At 42.6% G+C, this 23,802-nt stretch overlaps 1 protein-coding gene across 2 annotated transcripts in view; it reads right to left on the bottom strand.

Moving 5' to 3' along the window:
* SH3KBP1 (SH3 domain containing kinase binding protein 1) overlaps positions 1 to 23,802 on the bottom strand; it is a 326,276-nt gene that overhangs the window by 266,648 nt on the left and 35,826 nt on the right. The window contains exon 2 of one of the 2 annotated variants that reach the window (XM_087427608.1): positions 11,933 to 12,064. In XM_087427608.1, the coding sequence (XP_087283734.1) occupies positions 11,933 to 11,971 (39 nt within the window). In that variant the 5' untranslated portion in view covers positions 11,972 to 12,064. Of the gene's footprint in view, positions 1 to 11,906; positions 12,065 to 23,802 lie in introns of both variants that reach the window. The other variant, XM_087427607.1, reaches the window with a different exon arrangement.

Here is a 23,802-nt window from a genome sequence, read left to right as displayed (position 1 = left end):
GATCTGTAGTGATAGCCCCTGTCTTATCCCTAATATTGCAGTTTGTGTCTTCTTTTTTATCTTTGTCAGTCTTCTTAAAGGTTTGTCCATTTTATTGATCTTTTTAAAGAACCAACTTTTTCATTGATTTTCTCTGTTGTTTTTCTGTTTTCAATTTCAATGATTCCTGCTCTTATCTTCATTATTTCCTTTCTTCTGCTTGCTTTGGTTTGTTTTTTTCTTCTTCTTCTTCTTCTTCTTCTTCTTCTTTTTCTAGTTTCTTGAGGTGGGAGCTTAGATTACTGATGTAAGACTTTTCCTCCATTTCAATGTAAACATTTAGTGCTATAAATTTTCTTCTCAGCACTGCTTTAGCTCTGTCCCACAAATTTTAATATGCTGTATTTTAATTTTCATTCAGTTTGATATATTTTTTTTAATTTCCTTTGAGACTTCCTCTTTGACCTATGGATTATTCAGAAATGTGTTCTTTGATTTCCAAGTGCTTGGAGATTTTCCTGTTATCTTTCTGTTATTGACTTCTACTTTGATTACATTGTGGTCAGAGTACATACACCGTATTATTTCCATTCCTTTAAATATACTGAGGTTAGTTTTACGACCCAGGGTATGGTCTAACTTGGTGAATGTTTCATGGGTACTCGAAGAGGATGTGTTTTATGATGTTTCTGAATGGAGTGTTCTATAAACACCAGTTAGAACTGCTTGGTTAATGATGTTCTTCCATATCCTTGCTGATATCCTGTTTAGTAGTTCTCTCAAATGCTGAGAGAGAGATGCTGAAGTTCCCAACTTAACTATGGATGTGTTTATCTTTCAGTTCTACAAGTTTTTGCTTTGTGTATTTTGCAGCTCTGTTGTTTGGTGCATACATATTTAGGATTGCTATGTTTTCTTGGTGGAATGACAATTTTATCATACATAATGTCCTTCTTTGTCTCAGGTAATTTTCTTCGCTCTTTAATCTACTTTATCGGATATTATATATAGCCATTCCTGCTTTTTTTTAAATTAATGTTTGCATGGTATATCTTTCTCCACCCTTTTACTTTTAATGCCCCTATATCAATACATTTGAAGTGAATTTCTTATAGACAGCATATAGCTGAGTCACATTTTTTATTCATTCTGTTATCTCTGTCTTTCAATTGGTATATTTAGACCATCTACACTTAAAGTAATATTGATATGTTAGGGCTTAAGTATGCCATTGTATTATTTGTGTTCTCTTTATTCCCTGTTTATCATTCCTTTCTTCCTATCATTCTTTCCTTTTTCTTGCCTTCCTGTGAGTTACTTGTACATTTCTTAGAATTCCATTTTGATTGATCTATAGTCTTTTTGAGTATATCTCATTGTATAGTTTGTTTTAGTTTTTTAGTGGTTTTTAGTTACTACAATACACATACGTAACTTATCACAGATTAGTGGTATCAACGTTTTCCCATTTCAAATGAAGTGTAGAAACCTTACTTCTATTGAGGTCCCTTTATATTCTCCCCACTTTTTAAATAAAATTTTCTCATATATTATTTCTACATATATTGAACACCACATCAGATATTATAACTTATGTTTCAACCATAAAACATAATTTTAAAAGCTAATGAGGATAAGGACAGCCTATTATACATACCCCTATTTTTACCCATCCACGGTTTTTGTTTCCTTCCTGAAGTTCCAAGCCTCCTTCTGTTATCATTTCCTCTTGTGTTTTGGGAATTTTCTTTAACCATTATTTAAGGGTAGATCTGCTATTGACAAATTGTCTTAGTTTTCCTTCATCTGAGAATGTTTTTATTTTCTCTTCATTCCTGAAGGATATTTTCACCAGATGTAGAATTCAGAGTTGACTGTTCTTTTCTTTCAGCACTTGAAAATGCTGTGCACTACCTTCTGGACTCTATGATTTCATATGAGAAATCCATTGTCATTCAAATCAGTCTTCCCCTATAGGTAATGTGTGGTTTCTCTCTCTCTCTGTTTTTTCTTTGTCTTTAGTTTTTAGAAGTTTGATTATGATGTGTCTTGGCATAGATATCTTTGGGTTTATCCTCTTTGAGTTTTGCTCAGGTTCTTGATTCTGAAGGTTTATCCTTTTTGCCCAGTTTTGGGAGTTTTCAGCCATTAGTTCTTTGAATACGTTTTATTCCCATACCCTTCTCTTCTCCTTCTGGGACTCCAATGACACAAATGTTAGACCTTATGTTATTGTACCATAGGTCTCTGAGTCTCTGTTTATTTTCTTTTCCAGACTATTTTCTATGTGTCATTCAGATTGGGTAAATTTTAATGATCTGTCTTCAACTTCACTGATTCTTTCCTCTGTCGTCTCTAATCTATTCTTAAGTTCATCCAGTGAAATTTTTAATGATTTTATTTTTCAGTTCTATCATTTCCATTAATATCTTCTATTTATTTGCTGAGATTTTTAATTTGTCATTTGTTTCAAGAGTGTTTGTAATTGCTCATTAAAGCATTTTTATGATGGCTGCTTTAAAATCTTTGTCAGATAATTACAACATCTGAGTCTTCCCAGTGTTGGTATCTGTTGATTGCCTTTTCATTTAAATTGTGATTTTCCTGGTTCTTGGTATGACAAGTGATTTTTTATTGTATCCTGGGCATTTGGGCTATTTAACTTTAGCAGGCAGTCATCCTATTTAGATTAAGTATGCAGGTCCTTGGCTACTTTCGTGGGCTGTGATTCCAATGATAGTTTAGTTTCCAGAGCCATTGCAGGGCTATTCTGGTCTTCTTCATTTGTGTTAGAGGTCACTCTGACAAACTGGGTGTATTCCACACTGTAGTTTCTACCCTCAAACTTTCTGGCATGTTAATTCTAGTCAGATTCATGTATGGGTCAGTCAGGAGTTTGCCCAGGACTTCCTATACAGGTTTAATGAATCCCTTTCTCCAGCTCCCTCCTCCCCAAGATCTTCTCCACTCTCTAGTGGGGAGGGTGAGGGGGGCCACTTACTACTGCTGAGCCAAGGGCAGGGAGGTGGAAGTCCAAACTCCCCATTTGGTCTCCACTAACAAGCTGCCAGCAGATGAAGGGAGAACTGCCATAGATTGCCAGGGGCCACCAAGTAGGGTACAAAATTCCAGCTTCCCCACTCAGTATCCACTGACAACTGTGCCAGTAGGGAAGGAGAGTACTGCCCCAGGTCATTTGCTATCCGTATTTTAAGCCACACACTTAATGGCTTAAAACAACATCCATTTATTATCTCACAATTCTGTAGGTCAGAAGTCCAGGTAGGCTCACTGGATTCTCTGCTCAGGGTCCCACAAGGCTGATATCAAGATGTCAACCAGGCTGGACTCTTATCTAGAGGCTTGGAAGAATAACCCACCTCCAAGCTCACTCAGGTTGTTGGCAGAATCCAATTCCTTGCAGCAGGAGGTCTGAGGTATCAGTTTCCTTGCTGGATGCCAGCCAAGGTCTGCTCTTTGCTCCAATAAAGTTGGCCATATTCCTTCTCATGTGACCCCTCCATCTTCAAAGCAGCAAGTGGTCCTCAAGCTTTGAATGTGACTTCCTTATCTGCCACTAGGCAGAGAAAGTTCTCTGCTTTTAAGGGCTCATGTGGTAAGATTAGGTCCACATGGATACCTCCCATTTTTAAAGTCAACTGTGCCATATAACGTTTCACAATTATTAGAATGATAGCTCATCACATTCACAGGTTCTGGGGATTCAGAAGTAGAATCTTGGGGACCATTCCTAGAAATTTTGCCCACCTCACTACCACTGGGTAGAGGACAGGACGGAATTCATTATTTAGTCCAGAGGTTATGCAATTAGAATGTATTAATTCTAATGGACTTGAATTGAGCATTGTTTACATATTGCTATGTTTGTGTATTTCTAGTAAACCATTTTTTTATGATTTCCAGCATGATTATGTTTCTTTATATAGTCATTTATATATATATTCATAAAGCTACTCTAGACATAACATTATAATATTTTCAAATGTAGAATTACAGGTCACAGGCCACCAATCCACGTGCTTGAGAAAAGATATTAGATTAAAAAGGGTGACACTTCCTATCAGTACCATTGTACAAAAGGAGCGCCCAAGCTTTATCAAGGAGCAGAATCACCTGAACTTTTAAAAATATTCTAAGGCTTCTATCCTAACTCCTGCCCCCACTCCAAAAGTCTGACAATGCAGTGCACCTGGAGAACGGCCAGGCTGGAGACCCACTGGCATGGAGTTGCCTGTGAGACCTCCACACTTCACAACTTTAAATAGTCAGTAATGATCACAGCAACATCCTAGATGGTTTAGATTTTGATCTGCTAGAAAGCTGGGAGTTGAAACACATGATTTCAAAGCCCCTTTCTAAGCTCAAATTCGATAATCCTGTCATTAAGAAAATAAGACTCCACTATGCATAATCACCAAGATAAGTCGGTCAGGGGACTGCTCTCCCTGAGTCACAAGACACTCCCCCCAATACACACTTCCCGCACTGCAACAGTGACAAAGCCCGAGGAATCTGCCAAATGGTGTGGGCTCTTACTAGTAACACACTGTCCTTAATTACTCTGGACTGTTCTTGGAGTAACATTTCTCACAACAGCATCTAACGAGTTCCAGTTGTTAGTTTTAGGATTTTATTTTCCAAAAGAAAACTGTATGTTTAAAATTTAAAGAACAATTTGAGCTGGAATTGATTGCTTTCAAGGGCCCCATGGATGGGGAACAACGGGATAGTCACATATCTGGATTATTTACCACTGATAGAAAAGACAGCCAAGCTCCTTCAGAAAAGCATATCCTGAACACGGCAAAATAACAAGTGTCCTTACAAATTAGTAAAATGAAATATTTTTCCGAATTGCCTTGCTTTCGGAATTTGTAGGAAAAACAGCACAAGCCCACAAATCCAGGCAAAGGTTGCTCTTTTGAGCTGAAATAGCTGATTTCTGAAGAGAATCCTTTAAAATTCAGAAAATAAGTTAACAACCATGATTCTGAATATAGAATAGCAACCTGGAAATCTCTCCCTCATGTCACTTGTTGAAGTAAATTTGTGATTCTTTTTTAAATAAGAATAGCAAAGTAACTGTGAGCTTTATCTCAGAGTGGTGCAAATATGCAAAATACTGATCGGATACTGGGGGAAGGCATAATGCAACAGGCAATGATGGTGAGAGGCTTAATCCCATCAGGACAATTCAGACACACAGATAATGCTGCCTGCTCGAGCTCAGATTCTAGAGCCAGTCAGCCCGGGTTCCAATGCTCTCTGCTCCTCACTAGCTCGTGTGACCATGAGTAAATCTTTTAACCTTAAGTTGCCTCAGTTACCTCTTCTGAAAAATGGGCATGATAAAGAAAACAGTACCTATGTCATAGGATGGCATAAGGATTGAATGAGATAAAGCATGTGAAAGGCTAGCCTCCTTCCTGCCTGGCGTACAGTGAGCACTCAACAAATTTTAGTCATTGCACACAGACAGGTTATACACACAATGCCAGGCAGCCAGTAAGCCTGAAATAGAAGGTAGCCATTATTATTCCAAAAAGTAACAGAGCAATCAGGGCCAAAAGATAACTGCAGGTTCATTTATCATGTTCTAACAGAGTCTCCTGATGAATCCACTCAAAACCTTCTCAAGTAGCATTTTAATTAGGAACATCTCTGCAGAACAATGTCTAACACATGCTCTCCAGAGTATGGAATGACCAAAGGCCAGGTCTCAGGAGTGAAAACCGTCATCCCGTGGAAGAAGTAACATTTGTGACAATACAATATTCCAGGTAATGTGTCTCATTTGTGCTTCTAGCCTTTGGTGCCCAGCACATAGCAGATCCCCAGTAAATGGCCCCTCAGCGATTAGAGCAGAACCCCAAGCACCCAAGCACATCCTGACTAGGTGTTATGAGCCAGGAGAGGCTCTGCACACTATAAAACACCCCTGGGAAAAATCCCTGCTCCCTTCCTGGAGAGACAAGTAGCTTGAAAACAATATTCCATACAATTCAAAAAATTAGTGGCCCTTGGGTTGAAAGTGAGAAAAAGTGAAATTTGATCAAAGAGATCCACTTCAGGGTCTCTGAATATAGAATGGCAACTTGGAAATCTCTCCATTATGCCAATTGTTGAAGTAAATGTGTGATTCTTTCTTAAATCAAGAACAGCAAAGCAACTGTGAGCTTCATCTCAGAGCGGTGCAAATATGCAAAATCTTGACCCTTCACCTCACTGATTAAAAAACAACCCTATCCACCAACTGCTTTAAACAAATACAAAAAACGCTCTGGATATGCCAAAGAGAGATCTATGACACCTAGCAAATGAAAGCTGAGGCAACGAGAAACCAAGCTGAAAATTGTTACCACTCAGCAGAAGACGTGCAAGCTACAAATAACACAGCTCCGCCTTCAGCAATGGGGCCTGCAGTGTGTAAAATGTCCTTGTACCTCACACATACACCAACAGGCAGAGAACAGCTCACTTCCTCACAGACAGTGTCAGATCAATTTAGAGATCAACAAGCATATTCTTTTAACCCCTACCGCAGCTTCCTGCTTTCTACACGTCTATCTGTAAGTGACAAAACGTCGAGGGCTGGGTCCCTCTGCTCTTCCCCACCAGGCCCTCTCCCAAAGCAGGCAGACACATGCACATCAGCCCAAGCTATAGTTTCAAGGGTTTTTCTTTTTAAAATTCCTTTGGCTGGCCATTAAAAAAATGTCTACCTGTGGATACATGTCAGGAGAACCCAGAAAAAGGCTACTTATAAATGCTTTGCTGAACTAAAATAAAGTACACTGCTGTCTGGATCTGAGGGTAAGGTTCTGAAAGGAAGACACAGTAATGAAATCCAACATGGGGAGAATGAGCCCCTGTGAAAGAGCCCACACCTACCCTTAATAGGTGGCTGTCTTTCTGTTTTATGTGGCAGTTTCAGGTCCCAGAAAAGCAGCCATGTTTTTTTTAAATAAATGACTTTGAGGATTTCATCCTAGTACTTCCTATTATAGTATCCCCATATTATGGTCTATTGTGGTCTGTTCAGAAAAAAATATCCCAAACTTGGAAATTAAGCAAAAAATGATGATCGTGTGACCTTTTAAATGTCATTCTGATGCATTTTCTAGTAAGCCCCCCAGGAGGGTCATCTGATTCTCTCTGGAAATGTAACTTGAATTAATTAACTTTTGTGTGTGTGTGTGTGTGTGTGTGTGTGTGTGTGTGTGTGAGGAAGATTAGCCCCAAGCTAACATCCATGCCTATCTTCCTCTACTTTATATGTGGGACACCTGCCACAGCGTGGCTTGATTAGCAGTGCATATGTCTGCGCCCGGGATCCGAACCTGCGAACGCCAGGCTGCCAAAGTAGAGTGCACGAACTTAACCACTACGCCACCGGGCCGGCCCCTAAGATTTTATTAGGACATTTTACAACCCTATAAAAGTCAGGATAACATGTGGAAAAATGATAAGCTATGCTACTTTCTTTTTTTCTGGTAGAGATGATAACCCCAGAGGTAAAGATTTTATTGTCCTCTAAGACGTGAACCCATTTTGAATCTAACTTAGCAATCTTCTTTGAACATTCGTCTTTCCACTGACTTTTTACTCAGTTTCTCATATCCTCACTGAGTCAGTTTTGTTACTTTGCTAGTTCCCTCATTAAATGAGTTCAATAAAACTTTGACACATGCTCTTTCTTTGTTTTTCACAATTTAAGAATGAGTCTTTGATAGCTGATGGGCCCCACAATCAATTGGTCCCCGGGAAGTTGAGTTCTGTGCTTCAGGACTCCTCAGCCCTCATACTCATAGGGCAGCTACGCAAAGTCAACTAGGCACAGGCTGATCAGCTCAGTCACTTGGTGTAGCACGAATGAGGCTCAGCACAGGTGCAACACCTCCCCCCCCATCCATAGAGGCCACAGCTTTAAACAGAGAAAAATATATATGTTGAAAGTGAGTGAAAGCAGCAATTCCATTCCTACGTGTATATCTACAAGAGAAATGAGTGCCTGCATCCATAAGAAGACTTATACAAGAAAGTTCAGAGCCTTTACTCATAGAATACCCAAAGTGGAAACAACCCAAATGTCCATCAATAGGAGAATGGATAAACAAATTATGGCATATTCATAAAATGGGATACTACACAGCAAGAACAAAGTACTGATACAAGCAACGACATTTTGTTTCGCAAAAGAAGCCATATATAAAACAGCACATACTGTATGACTCCATTTATATGAAATTCAAGTCCAAGCAAAATTAATCTATGATGATAGATTACCTATAGGAAAGGGAAAGACTGGGAAAAGGCATGATGGAACTTTCTGGAGGGATAGAAATAGGATTGATCTGGATGATGGTTACAGAGGTACACACTTATGTAAAAAAAAATCATCAAGCTGTACAATTATGACTTCAGCATTTTACTCCGTGTAAATTTCAGCTGAAAAATGAATAAATTTTTTTAAAAAGAGGAGGGATAAAGAAAAATGTATTCTAAAAAAGTGGGTGGGGAGAGAGATAGGGAGAAGAAAGGGAAGAGGGATTTAAAAAGATTCTTCTTCCATATGTACAGTAAATAAATTAAATAAGAACTAACTAAATAAAAGAAAAAGAAGAACCAACCCAAAGGTCATGAGGCCTGGTGAGGTACATTTATGTGTGCCAACAAATCTCAGCCCAAGAGCTGGCACAGCCCAGGCATCTTCTTAACAATGGAGTGGCCAGAATGGCTGGCATTGTTCTTTTGAGAAACTGAGACAATACAGAGTTGAGCATGGATACTGAATCCCAACACCTTGGGGGACCATGCTCAATTGGGACACTGATTAAGGATCTGATAAATGAATCAAGAAAATGCTTAAGGGAAGCTCTCTGACAGTGATAACACTGGCATAAAGGCACACAAATAAACCATGGAATGCCACAAAATTACCCAATTCAATCTGGGGACAATTATTCTTAAGCTAAATAAGGCATATGTAAACCCACTTTTAAAACTGCAAACTTACGCCAGTATGATTATTGTTACTTAAAGATGTATTTTCAGCTTCTAGAACTCTCTACGGCTGTTTGTGTTATTGGTAAACTCGACTGCATCCACCTACTGGATTTTCAATAATAGGCCTAAAACATTCCCAGTGTGTGAAGACTTGAAAATAGACTCGGCATCTGAAAGAATAGAAGTTTCTTTTCCTGCCAAATGTGACAGCCACAAGTAGTACAGCCCCGGCCATTCCTGCCACATCCTCTCTGGCCTGGGTGGAACAAGCACCTCCCAAGAACATGACTTCCCCTCACTGGAAGTGCTCAAAGGAGGTGAGATGACAAGTAATTGGGCAAGAGCAGGGGCACTCGGGCCAGGGGAGAGGGTCCCTTTCTTGACGGGGAACACAGACAGCGACACACTCAGTAGGTGGCCGGCGATGTGCTAGGTGATTTCCACGCACTGTCTCCTTTAATCCTCAGAGTGGCCCGACGAGGTAGTTGGGCTTGAAAAGGGAAACAGATGGCACACTGGAATCAGGTAATCTGAAGCGGGATTAATAAAGAGACTTTTACAAAGTGGGTGAGGTACAGAGAGACTCCGAGGCAGAAGCCCGGGGCTAGAAACAAGGGGGCCTCAGGACTGCAGGGATGAGGGGAAAGGAATGTGGAGGAAGGGGCCTTGATGGGAACAGCCACCGTTTGGCCTGGCCAAGGGACTCAAGCCAGCCCAAGGCAACCACGGGGCAAGGAGCCAGCAGGATAACCCCTGACCTGGCTAGCCTCCCTCCCTCCCTGCCATCTCCCACCAGCGCTCCCCTTGAATCAAAGCCCATGGGAGCTACGGGGCAGGAGCCCCCTGCAGTGGCCCACACTGGCCCAGCCTGAGGCCGAGCAGGTGGAGAAGGGTGGAGAGAGGCTCCGGCAGGGGCTGGGACCACATCACCCTCCATTTCACAGTGAGGAGCTCCTCTTTTCCCCAGAGCTGGAGTCAGCCTGCCTGGGCTCTTCCTGCACTGCGCTTCCCTGCCCTGGTGCCCACCGCCCTCCACAAATGCTTACGGGGGCCTCAAGACCTGAGCAAAGTGCAACTCAGAAGTTCTCTGCATCTGTGGATTTGTGGCTCAGAATGAGAGAGCACTAAGCCAACAGGACACATTAAAGGCTTTCAAAATAGCACCTACCCTCAAAACTGCAGCCAACACTGTAGTCCCTTCTCCTTCCCAGGGTCATCCTCCCTCCTTCCCCGAGTCCTCCTCTCTCTTTCCCAGATCCTCTTTTCTCTTTCCCATGGCCCTCCTCACTCATTTTTTCCTCCTTTGTCTTCACTCCAACCTTTTCCTCTTTTATCCGGAAAAACCCTCCTTCCAACCCAGAATTTGACTCAATTTCAAGGACGGTCCTTGTCCCAAAATAGGAGTTTTTGTTTAGAAGGGCAAAAGAATTCACCTCCATTTAACCATCAACAGAGTCAATCCGTGATGGCCCAGATATAATGCTTTCCTACTCTTAAAATGGGAGAAAGCTGCTAAGTTCAACTGTAGTCCAAGAAAAAGAAGTCCCTACTCCCACAACTATTTACAGAAAGCCAAGTTTATCAGCATGTCACCAACAAAACTCTCCCCAGCTTTCTGCACACCAAAAAGAAAAGAACAAAAGCAATGTTAGCAGGATTGCTCTGAGGCAAGATCATGAAGAAAGATGAAACTGGGTTTCTATGTGTTCTAGACTGGGGGCAGCATACAGGTAGAGGGCCCATCACTGCTTTACATCAATAATCACTTTTCATAAAACCCTCCCGTGTAGCCCTCGAGGCTCTTTGAGAGGGGCACCTGCTTCTCTGGGCCCCGCATTTCACACACCACCTGCCTCCGCAGCCGCACGTCTCAGGCATGGTCTGGTACCACTGAAACTACAACAGGGGCCCTGGGGATTTCTGCACACAGCCCTTCCTCCTGAGAACGATTCCGTCTTCTCCAGCGTTGGATCGGAAGTTTATGGCACCTCCTTGGTATTTCCCATGGGGAACAGCCTCCAGGGATCCCTTTTTACCCAATTCCAACTATTATTTACATCTGTGCAGTATGTCATTTCTTAAGATGAATGAGCTATATTTTTGTAATTAACCCCTAGATGACTTCTTAAAGGGCATAATTTTTAAAACTTTACTGAAAAAATAGATTTTATTCAATGCTTCATGGCCATAACGGGGGAAAGGAAAATAATACTGCTCCTATCAAAAAAGCAATATGAATACAAAGGTAGAAAACACAGCACAATTGGAATTCTGCATTTAGTTTGATTGCTCCTTGAGTTGGTCAAAATTGAGTTTCACCTCCATTTTGTTTTTTTTGTTTTTTTTGTGTTTTTTTTTTAAGATTTTATTTATTTTCCCCCCAAAGCCCCAGTAGATAGTTGTATGTCATAGCTGCACATCCTTCTAGTTGCTGTATGTGGGATGCGGCCTCAGCATGGCCCGAGAAGCGGTGCACTCCCGGGATCCGAACCCGGGCTGCCAGCAGTGGAGCGCGCGCACTTAACCGCTAAGCCACGGGGCCGGCCCTTCACCTCCATTTTGAATGGAATGGAAAAGGGGAAAATTCTTTTAAACTATCAAAGCAAATAAACCAGTATATAAATAAAACGATTTAACAAGCTTTATATTTTTCCAGCATTTTCTAAGTGATACAGAGTTTGGAAAGAGAACATTCTGGGCCTTAAGAAAGTGATTTCAAAACAGATATCCCCAGACATCAAAGGCAAAGCCATACATGTTTTTCTTGATAGCACCCAGGAGGTGAAGCTGTCAACTCCTCCCCGTAAGAGAGTCCCATGAAATTCTCCTCAAGTGTCCCCACAGCTTTGGTCAGTAGAACCCACCCAGGAGACAGGAAAAGGGTTTCGCTTTGTACTCACTCTTACAAAGTTGTCAGGGAACAAACCTCTCCTGCCGTTGATCTGTCCCTCCCACCAGCCTCCATCCTCCTTCCTGATGTTGGTGATGATTTCACCCACGCTGATCGTCAGCTCATCGTCGTGCTGGGCCTGGTAGTCAAACTCCACTATGGCCTCCACTGGAAGGAACAGGGACAAAAAAAGAGCACCTCAGATTGGATATTGGAGAAGTCTGAGGCCCAGCATCCCTGGAAGGTCAGCAAAGTCATATTAAAGGGACTTCCCCTCTACCAATACTTAAAATAACAGGGCCACACACAGCAACCCAATTTTGGTTAACCTGAGGCCTGTCTCACAGAAACCACAAAGTGCTAGTCCGTGGTCAGGCACAGGCAGAGCAGCCTACAGGTCTCAGGGCCAGCAGGGGCTTCAGAGGGGAACCGCACCATGACAGAAGACCAACAACGTCTGCCCCAACCCCCAGAGGGAGTCCAGCATCATTTCCCCAAGTGCAGAGACGGCAGGTAACAGGTGCGAATTTGGCTCTCCGGTGCCCCCTCCCTCACCAAGACTAACTGTGTGATGCTAACATCTCTGGGCCTCAGTTGAGCAAAATGTGCACAATAATTAATTCCCACCCTACAGAGATAATGCCCATCACTCAGTGACAATGCGCGTAAAGACAGCTGATACAGGGGCCCTGCTGACCAAACCAAGGTCTCAGACTGCTTACATCTGCAGGCACAAGTGCCCTCTCAACAGATGGCTTCTTAGGCAGCAATACCATTTTAAATTGTTCTCCCAATCTATGGTGATTTTCTATACTTGGTAATAGGTAGAGGCAACGGATGAAGTAGACAGGTCTTCTTGTGGACAAAGTGCCGATGCAAATTAGCAGAGCTGGCCAATCCAGAGATTGGTTAACATTATTTATTATTATTATTTATTTATTCCCCCCCCCCAAAGCCCCAGTAGATAGTTGTATGTCATAGCTGCACATCCTTCTAGTTGCTGTATGTGGGACGCAGCCTCAGCATGGCCGGAGAAGTGGTGAGTCGGTGTGTGCCCGGGATCCGAACCCGGGCCGCCAGCAGCGGAGCGCGCGCACTCAACCGCTAAGCCACGGGGCCGGCCCCAGAGATTGGTTAACTTATCCATAGAAGGACTACACAATTCATCTAGACTTTGGGTGTCGCCCCACACCCACCTCAATCAATCAATCTCCTGTCCTTTTCCTTTTTTATTTACAGCTTAATATGAATGAATGAATGAATGAACGGCAAATGAATGAACGCAAGGGGAGCGAAAATTAGGTGAAACCCCAGTGGTGAATTGGCAACTTAGAAATTATGGTAAAATAGTGGAAGAGGAAAAGTTAAATGAGCTCTACAAGGAGCACCTATACAAAAATGAACTCAAAATGGATCACAGACCTAAATCTAAGGGCTAAAACTATACAACTTTTATAAGAACGCACAGAAGAAAATCTTAGTGATCTTGGGTTTGGCAAAGATTTCTTCAATAGGAAACAAAAAAGCACAAACGACTTTTTAAAATTCGGTAAATTAGGGGGGCCGGCCCCGTGGCATAGCGGTTAAGTGCTCTCGCTCCGCTGCTGGCGGCCCGGGTTCGGATCCCCGGCACGCACCGACGCACCGCTTGTCGGGCCATGCTGTGGCGGCGTCCCACATAAAGTGGAGGAAGATGGGCACGGATGTTAGCTCAGGGCCAGTCTTCCTCGGCAAAAAGAGGAGGATTGGCATGGATGTTAGCTCAGGGCTGATCTTCCTCACACACACACAAAAATATATATATGTGATTAAAGCTACTAAAAATTAATAAGGAGGGCCGGCCCGGTGGCTTAGCGATTAAGTGCGCGCAGTCCGCTACTGGCTGCCCAGGTTCGGATCCCGGGCGCGCACTGACGCACCGCTTCTCCGGCCATGCTGAGGCCACGTCCCACATATAGCAACTAGAAGGATGTGCAACTATGACATACAACTATCTACTGAGGCTTCGGGGGGGAAAAAAAAAGGAGGAGGATTGGCAATAGATGTTAGCTCAGAGCCGGTCTTCCTCAGCAAAAAAAAAAAAAAAGAGGAGGATTAGCATGGATGTTAGCTCAGGGCTGATCTCCCTCACAAAAAAAAAAATTAATAAGGAAACATCTTTGTATTCAAGGAAAAGGAAGATGGATGTTTTCAGTAAAGACGGTATAAAAAAAAATTCGGTAAATTAGGGTAGGTTTTCCAGGAAAAAGATTGGTAGGTGGGCAGGCTCCCTGTCAAATGGGCTTTGCACATCCATTAGGGATAAATTCCCAAAGTGCTTTCAGATCAGAAGACCCTATCCATGCAGACTGGCGTGCTCATCCCAGCCACTCATGTCAGCTAGCCCAGACAATTCACAAGCAACTCCAAATGGAATTTCCCTTCCTAGATCATTTTTTCATTCCAGAATTAGCTGGCTGACTCTGCTGTCATAAATCTGCCCAGGATGAAGTTGAGTTGTGAACCATTCTCATCACTTATCAACAGAAAGGAGGAGCATAAACAAGGCAACCCTTCCAGATTTCTCCTGGCTCCTGACAAGTACGAAGGCAGAAACATTCCAATTTTCCTGTATCATGCTCTGCTCCCCAGCAGTTAAAATGAGCCATCATAACCACTGGAACCAGGTCAATTAAAAAACAGCTTTCTTCAAATGACCTAGACATGGATCTACTGAAGCTTTGCTACTGGAACTGAGATGACGGTAACCGCTGATTATGTGCCAGACACTTTTCTTGCATTATCTCATTTAATCCTCTCAATATGATGAATCCCATCTTCCCAGTTTAGGAACCTGAAGCTCAGCAAAGCGGTTAAGCTTATTTTCTGAGCTAGTGCTCTCCAAAGTGGATGCACTCACTTCAGGAATTAGTTGACATGATGAGAAAACACTAGACCATCTATTTATTTTATTTTAATTTAAAAAGAGAAAAATGCAACTTCTCTAATAGTCCATTTGCAGAATGCCACTGGCTCCTGCATCCCGCCTCTAGGTCAGGCAGTCAGGGGTGCTCCAAGGGCAGGGAGCAACCTGAGGGACAGCGTGCTCCTCCACAAGCATGGCTGCCAGAGCCAGCACTAGCTTTCAGCTCCACGGGGTGCCCTGCAGTTCTGTGAGGCTTCTTGGTAAAGTCTCTTTATGGCTATTACCCCTTTTAACTAAAATCACCTTCACTAAATGGATGAGAGGTTTGAAAAGATTTGTGTAAAGAAAGTAGGAGTTGCAGACAAGACTCAACACACAACCAAGTAAACAAGAAAATGGCGGAGCTGCCATGTCAGCTCCTGGTGGGAGCTCTTGCCAGCCATGTTGGGAGATGAACACAAGGACAAGCCAATCAGATCTTACAGGGAGATGACCAAAAAACTCTAAATTATCAAGACCATTTGTAATATGGATTTTCTTCCACCCTTGGTATAGGTGTAAGTTACCTAATTATAATATGGAACTTTGAGATTAGCAAGATATTTAAAACCATGTACCTGAACCTTGAGGACAAATGTCTTCATTTTTCACCAATGTCTAAAGTCATACGATACTCAATCTTATGTTTTCCAAAAGTTCACTAAACCTAATGATAAATATTTAGAAGCTTCTTTTGGGTTTTCTCAATCAACTATGACAGTAATATCTATGCATATAATCTATAAATAAATAAATATATACAGAGATAGTCCATTTTTTTTAGGTAAATTTCTTTTTATTAATTTTTTTCAAAAGGAGTTAATTTTATTCTTAGAGAGAGCTGACGTATTCAGACCCCATAATGTCAGGGCTAGTATGGCCCTTGCATCCAAGCCCCACAAATTCAATAGAAAACAAAAAATGAGGCTCAGAGAGAGAAAGCTATTGGCCTGAGGTCACCCAGGAAGTTGGGGCCAAAGCTGAGACTAGAACTGACTTCCAGGCCAGTGTTCTCTCCACAATACTCAATTATTTTTTTAATAACAGGTATTAAACAAGGGAAAAAAAGGCTTCGAACACTGACCTAGGCTCCCCAAGGCTGATCCCATTTTAGCACTTGGAGGTGAAAGCTCATAGCTCTTCTGATGGGGACAGAAAATTGAAGTAGGTAGAGCTGGAGGGAAGCAGCACATAGGGCCTGCCTGGAGGAGAGGGAGGGAGGACAGGAAGGCTGCTAAGGAAGAATCTTGTCAAGGGTCCATCTTGACACTGAACTTAAACCCTGTGTGCTTTGGGGGACTCAGAACCCCACTAACTTCCAGAACACAACCTTGTGTCTTTCTTCCTAAACAGCAAGTCTCGTTTTCTCCCTTCTGTGTGTGGGCTTTACCAAGGTGAAGCTTGAAAAGGACAAAGGAATCTGCTTCAAGAAGATGGTCACTACGAAATAAACAGCTGCTGCCTGTGGTTGCAAACCGGAGAGAGAAGTGCATCCTGGTTTTGCTTCAATCTCCCTCCTCTGACTAGTTGAGGACACACCTTAATTGGCTCCTGCTATGAGTAAGGCTGAGGATTAGGGATCGGGGACTCAGGCATAAGCAGGGCATAACTGCATAATTTTTGAGTCTTCTCAATATCCTGTTGAGCTGGTCTTTCCTGATTTACCCTTGCTTTAAACTCCCAGACGCTTAAGTCATCCCATGTACCCTGCCTGCCTTCTGGCCCCGGCTGGGCCTCGGCTTCCTCTATGACCTTCCTGGCTCCTCCACCCCCAGGCCTCCCTGGGTCCTGGCACTGAGGCAATTGCATGCTGTGGTGGCTGTGCATGTGTCTCGTCCTCCCAGTGAGCCTCTAAATGCCTTCTGGGTATGGATCACCTTAGTTCTGTCATGGCCCCCTCTGAGCATCCATGACATGTAGTAGGTGCTCAATAAAGCCTTGATACACCGACTGCGCCTCAACTTGCATTTTATAATGGCAGAGAGTTCTCTGCCCAACAAAGATGCTACTAAAATTCTAAGTGTCAATCACATTTCTGCAAATTGAGTCAGATTCTTCAGTGCACTAAGGGAGCTTGCTATTTAAAGGAACCTGTGGTTAATTCTTTTGTAACATGAATAATCACTTCCTGCTTTACCTTTCCTGTCAAGATGAATTTTTACATATCAGGTTTCTCTAAGAGGAGGAAACCTACGTATGGCTTTGCTAAGAGCTCATAAAACATGAGGCTGTGTCTCTCCTACTCCCTCTAAGGGCTCTTCTCTGTGTCCCTTGTAAGCCTCTGAAAGGTTCAGGACTTTGCTGTACACAACACTATCACTCGTCACATGTGGCTATTGAGTACCTGAAGGGTGTCCAGTCAGAATTGAGATGTGCTATAACGTGCATAGTGAGTGCAAAGACTTATTAGGAAAAAAAGAATGTAAAATATCTCAATTTTTATATTGATTGCATGTTGAAATGATAATCTTTTAGATATGCTGGGTTACATAAATATATTATTCAAATTAATTTCACTTGCTTCTTTTTACTTTATGAATGTGGCTACTAGAACATTTAAAATTACATATGTGGCTTGTATTATATTTCCCTTGGACAGAGATGGTTTAGGATAATACTGGCAGACAGGAGACCAAGACTTCGCATTGCACACAGTCAAAATATTCACAAGAGCCCATGAGAAAGTCTGTGCCCCCCAAACCCATTTCCTTGCCTTCAGGAAGCGGCAGGTAGCTGCTGCAAGCAGAAAACATTATCTAAGATTCTTTTTTAATGGTACCCTTTGGGAAACTACCTCTGGGCATAAGCACAAAATTAAAACATTAAGCTAAATAAAACATATCAGAGGTGTAATTATGGCAACAGTAAACAAAATCCCATATTTAAAGACACCATAAATTACAAAACGTAAGAACATCTCCCTGTCAGAAAAACACCACCCTCCAGCTGCCTGCTGTGCCAAAAGCCAGCCTCCACAAGTTTGCTACATCTACTGTCGCTGCAAAAGCCAAAGAAGCTACAGTTAACCGTGTGTACAAAAAGAGAGAGCCAGAGGAGATAAGAGATCTGTTTCGAAATGCAAAACGCTTCAACCTCCCCATCTCTGCCTTCAAACTTGCTGGGATGTCTCCTCCCTCAAAAGATGAAATAGGTGGTTTTAAACTGTGGGTTGGCTAAGCCAGCTGCCAAGCAGCTTCTCACGGCAAACTTCTCACGGTGGCGGTGGCATTTCAGAGGCCCCGATCTGTGACCCAGCCCCTCCCTATCTCTGTGCACTGAACTTCCTCCCTCCTGGCGCTCACCACACTGCGAGTACATGGTGGCTCACCCCGATCAGTGCAAGCTCCATCAGGGAAAAACCCTTATCTTTTTCGGGATTCTACCTCCCTTGCCTAGCATCATGCCCGGCTCAATAATTATTTGAATAAACCAGAAAGCATGAAGGCGAATGAAAGTTTCCAATTAATTTTCCTCATCTATATCTACATAGAGATGATGTCACAAACCTCTCAGTGCAGTTTTAAGCTTTAAGAGTTTCAGAAGTAGAAATGTCACAAACTCAAGTTGCTTTTATGCTTATTTCATTTTGTGCATTTTAAAGAAGAAATTTTTCATGTTAAGGTTTTGTTTCAGTCATCTGATTGAAGAGAGCATATAAAATCAAGAAGTAATGTTTCACCAAAAAAGATCACAATCGCTGATCATTAGAGATAGAAAGAACTTTAGTTATCATCTTGTTAAATCCTTTTCTTAGTTTTACAGATGAGGAACTGAGGCCTGGAAGGTTCCATGACTGAGGCTTAGAGAGACTGAGAGCTAACTAGGACTAAGCTCCCCCAAATTACAGTCCAGGTGAGAGAAGGGAAAACCTAAAGTGAACAGGAGGGAAAACTGAGACCAGGGAGATACGGACTTCCACGCCATTGGGTTTTTCGGGGTTTTTTTCTTTAACATAGAGCATAGTTTCCAGAATACCCAGAAAAAATTACACCAGGCAGGAACATATAAGAACCTGTGTTCAAATCTAAAGAGACAGAAGACAGATCAGAGGTTGCCTAGAACCGGGGGTGGGAACAGGGACTGACTGTAAATGGATCTGAGAAATCTTAGGGGGGGAGGGAAATGTTCTAAAATTAAATTCTGGTGAGAGTTTCACAATGCTATGAATTTACTAAAATCATTGAACTGTATATTTCAAATGGGTAGAATTTTATACCTCGATACAGCTTTTAAAAATAAAAAGTCTATGTGATATATGTTTCGGAATTTATGATTGTAGATATTCGCTCATCAAAGTGGTTGACTGCATTTGTGTCCCAGAGAGAGACCATTCCCCATTCAGGGAGGGAAAGCCAAGTGGGGGAATTTCCCCTCCCCCATGAGATACAGTCTGACGGGACTGTCCATCAACATGCCCGGCTCTCTGACAGCACAGGACTCAACTATGTCTCACAGCAGCGGACGTGACAAAGACCGGAAATGGCTGCGGCAGATTCCCCAGCAAGGTTCCCAGAAGAGATGGGGATCCCCGAGGCTGCCTGGTTGCCATTTTTCCCCAACCTGATCCTCCAGCTTTCCCTTCTACCCTGTAAACCAGCCCGTAGCCTTCCGGTAAATCCTCTTCCCTACTTTAGTTGAGGGAAAGTTGGTTTCTGTTGCTTGTAACTAGAGAACCCTAATGGATATGCTCATGCATCAATTATTTAAAAAACAGACTCTTCCCTACAAAGTCTGCATGAGGCCCAGATCTCACCAACCCATGCTTTCCTGGTAGTGTCAGGGCTGAGGGTTTGGGGACCTGAACTTCCCAGATTAGGGCCACAGGCGCTACGGGGACCTCCAACTCCAACAAAGCTGACCTTCACACCAGCCACGTTTCCCTTTGGTGTCTTCACAGACACTCCACTAAGGGACACTAGGCCAACAAGGGAGACATTCCTCAGGCCTGAAACTGTTAGAAAGTGAACATCGGCTTCCCAAAGGAAGACAGGCTCAGAACACAGACCCCAGTGAACAAAGAGCCACTGGACCTGAACTCTATCCCTGGGCAGGAGGTGGCAAACCATTGGCAGGGATGCCTTCCTGTAGGTTAAATGATGTCTGTAGTGGGCCCAGTAGCAGCTCCCAGAACTGGGCATCAGTAGGGAAATGGAAAAGAAACAAATCAAGAAAGAAGAAAAAGAAACCCAGTTGTGAGAGAAGAAAGAAGGCCCACCACTGACTGCTTCAGACAGCACTAAGGACGCTCCTGTCACACTGCTTTCTAGGACAGCCAAGGAACCCAGGCCTCCCAGCCCATCTCTCCCCTCTTGTCGCCTCTATCTAAGCATCTTTACAGAGAACATGAGGTATAGGAAAAAGAACACAGGCTTTGAACCCTGGTAGACCTGGGAGAAACTTCCAGCTTAGACATTTGCTAGCTGTGTGACAAGGGGCCAGATATCTTGATTGAGTTCATTTTCTTTGTGCTTAAAATTGGGAGATGATATACCCAGTGTGTTGCTGCAAGGAGGAGGGACGATGCCTATAAACTCCTATACACAGAAGCTGCTCCGTAAAAGACAGCCACTAGTCTTACAGGCTTTACCATGCTGTGCTGTGAGGGTTTCCCCACACATGTCCTCCCTGTCTGGCCCCTGGAGTGGGAGCCCTTAAAGGGCAGATCTGAGGATCCCCTCTCCCTTGCCTGGCATCTGGCACATAGTAGGCACTCAATAAATGCTGGTAATTGAGTGCATGTCCTGAGAAAGTGTCACTCCCAAACCAGAGCTTATCACTCGGCACAATGAAATGCAGTTACAAATGTGAACCTAGTTGTTTGACGTGAAGGCTAGAGAAAGTCGAGGATCAGCATGACCAGTTAGTCACAAAACAAGTATAGCCCACCGGTCCAGGCCTTCCAAGTGCCACTGTGATCAACCTCGACTCCATTCCCACCTCTGCCACAACCATGCCCCTGACAGCAGAGGGGCATTTGATCAAAGACGAGAATGTGAGGCAGGGCCATGGCTGGGTTGCCCTGCTCCCTCAACACGAAGTGCTTCACAGAGCCTGGGGCTGAGTCCCTCACAGCCTGCACTGGGCAGCCTCGGCCTCACCAGGGCCTCACCCAAGGAGCCAGGAACAATGAGTTATTAAACACTTCCCAACTAAAATTCACCCTTGCAAACCGAAGGCACTGCTCTTTTAAGAACATGCATTAGATAGACTGGATGAGAAAAACTTGGCCTTTTTTTTAAAAAGACTGTTTAAATGAAAAAGAAAGCGTGTGGATGATTTTGCAGGTAAACACGAGTGAAGAATCAAGACGATTGATTATCATTGGATAAGCCTGTACAGAGAATGGTTCTATACAATAGTCATGGAGGGGAAAATAAACTGCATCTTAGAAACCAATATAATAAAAAGGCAGTTAAGTCAAAATAGTTTAGCCACTTAAAGAAAATACAACCTTTTCTTTAAGTAGAAGAGAGAAAGCACATGAATGTTTCCTTATGTAAATATTTGACAGTCTTAAGTAATAAAATGGCTTGAGGATAAGTAGAGATGGTATTTTTTTTCCTGATTTTTTAATGACAGCCCGGTTCTCAGACTCAAAAGAGACCCAACGATAGGTGCCTGATTAGAAGGTGATCACCTATTTTTCTCAGTGAGAAGATCCAAATGGTTTGGGGCCAAACAGACTTTAAAAGGGCAGAAGAACAGTCAAATGTCTGCTTATACTATGTATTAATTTAATTAGAGATTATGTAAAATAAAATAATTAGAAAACATTGCTTCCCCCCAAAAACCCACTAATTTCATGAACCAATTTTATTCGTTCTGCATGGATGGTTGAAACACATTTGATTAGGGATAAGGTATCTAAAAAGTTGCTTAAACTTCTTTATTAAAAATTAATTCATAGAGCCCTATAGTACAAGACACGTCGCAAAGACTGTCATAGAATACAGCTCCTGCCTCTCTCAAGGACAGTATGGGGATGGATGGGAAACTGGCTTTAGAGTTGGCCATGTTGTACGAAAGAAGAAAGGCAAAAAGCCTTTCTGTTGATCTCAGTGTAGCTAAGCCAAATCAGCTGTAAGAGACAAGACTGTTTAGAAGAGCGGGGAACCAGGTCAAAAGGAGCGAAGTGAAGAACGATTCCACAGAAAACACGGTCAGTCTGCCCAGCAGAGGTTGGGACGAGGGCTGAGTCACTGCATGACCTTCTGTTAACAAGAAATGCACTGTCTGATAAGGGAGAAAGTAGAGAGGTGACAGGAAACCACAGTGAACCTTCGCTGCCTTCCCCAGCAGATTTAGTGTCCCTCTTCAGGCTTCATTTATACCCCCAGGTAGAATAATCCTGCTGAAGTATGAGCCCCGGGAAGGCAGAACGGAAGTGTAAAACTGAAGCTTGTGGGCCTCCTAAAAGAAAAGTCACATTGCCCAACGCATCTTCCTCTCTCAAGTGCTGAGCTGACTGCTTGGCCCCATCAGGCACTCAAGAAATGCTTGTGGTTGAGTGGAAGAAACTTGCAAGGATGATTTTGACAAGAAGCTGAGAATCCAAGAAGACAGGATCCGAGACAAATGCACAGGGCTGAAGGCAGAAGATAACAGCAAAACAATGGCTCTTCGAAGCAGTCTAGAATTTCAAACTGTCATAAGCATAACTCCTTTGAGCTCCCCAACATCTAATCTGGAGATAATACCTAGAGCATTTGCAACACCATAATGTGTAGGTTATCAGGGATGGTGCATCTGATGGTTTCATCGTAAGTTTCATGTATGATGTTACACACTAATTGTGAGCCTATCAACATTATAACTACCAAGGGTTTGTCTTTTTGGTTGGCATTTTTAATAGTTGAATGACAATTTGAACTAAAAGTTGCTAGTCAAGTATCTACTTCAAGAACATTCTCTTAATCAACTACATTCTAAATACTTTGTCACAATATCAGAAAACCACTTAGTAAGTACGTATCTATACAGATTAACACAAAACAAAAAGGAAGTTAAAACCCAACATTTTTCTTTCCTTTGAAGGTTACAATTTAAAGTTGGACAAACAGAATAATAATACCTAAATAAACTGGACTTGGGTTTAAATTTTTGAAATCTTTTCCAAAACTGAAACACGAGGTTAATAAAAATAAATAAAACTAAAAGGATCAATAGCCCCACATCAAAAGACTTCTAGAAGGATGATCCAAGAAGAGCAACATGTAATTTTTTTTAATAATTTTATTTATTTATTTTTCCCCCAAAGCCCCAGTAGATAGTTGTATGTCATAGCTGCACATCCTTCTAGTTGCTGTACGTGGGACGCGGCCTCAGCACGGCCGGAGAAGCGGTGCGTCGGTGCGCGCCCGGGATCCGAACCCAGGCCGCCAGTAGCGGAGCGTGCGCACTTAACCACTAAGCCACGGGGCCGGCCCAGCAACGTGTAATTTTTTTCAGAAACAGTTATATTTAATCTTTAAGTACCATCTTTCACTGAAAAAAGAAGCCAGGTAGCCTTGCAGAATTCCAGGTCTGGGGCAGGAAAGATGACAAGCCTGAAACATCTTGTCATACAAACATCTTGTCAAAAGCGAGAAACATCCTGTCAAAGCAAGAAAGCCATCAAAGACTAATAGAATCATGTCAAAAGAATTCAGAAGTAAATGAGAAAAGCTTCCCACTGCCACAAATGGGACCATATGACTATCAGGAAGAATAGCTGTGATGGATTGAAACCCCTCAAATAGATTTGATGTCTCAAATCGATACATGTTATGTGATCTATGTTTCATAGTGATATTTAAAAAAAAATCAATGATCACCTTTGGAGAATGCTAGGGAACCAACTCACTATTCTGAAAACTGGTAAATTAAGGGAAAGAATCAAACATTTGTCCTGCCTTTCCATTCTGAATTCAGGATAACCAAAGAGTTGATGTGGAGAAACTTCTTTTTATAGGAGTATTCTGGC

Source organism: Ceratotherium simum, chromosome X (genome assembly GCF_057802395.1).
Source record: "Ceratotherium simum simum isolate JZ-2026a chromosome X, ASM5780239v1, whole genome shotgun sequence".
In the NCBI taxonomy this organism is placed as follows: Eukaryota; Metazoa; Chordata; class Mammalia; order Perissodactyla; family Rhinocerotidae; genus Ceratotherium; species Ceratotherium simum.
The sequence above is the reverse complement of the archived record's forward strand: the minus strand, read 5'-3'. Positions and strand labels throughout refer to the sequence as shown.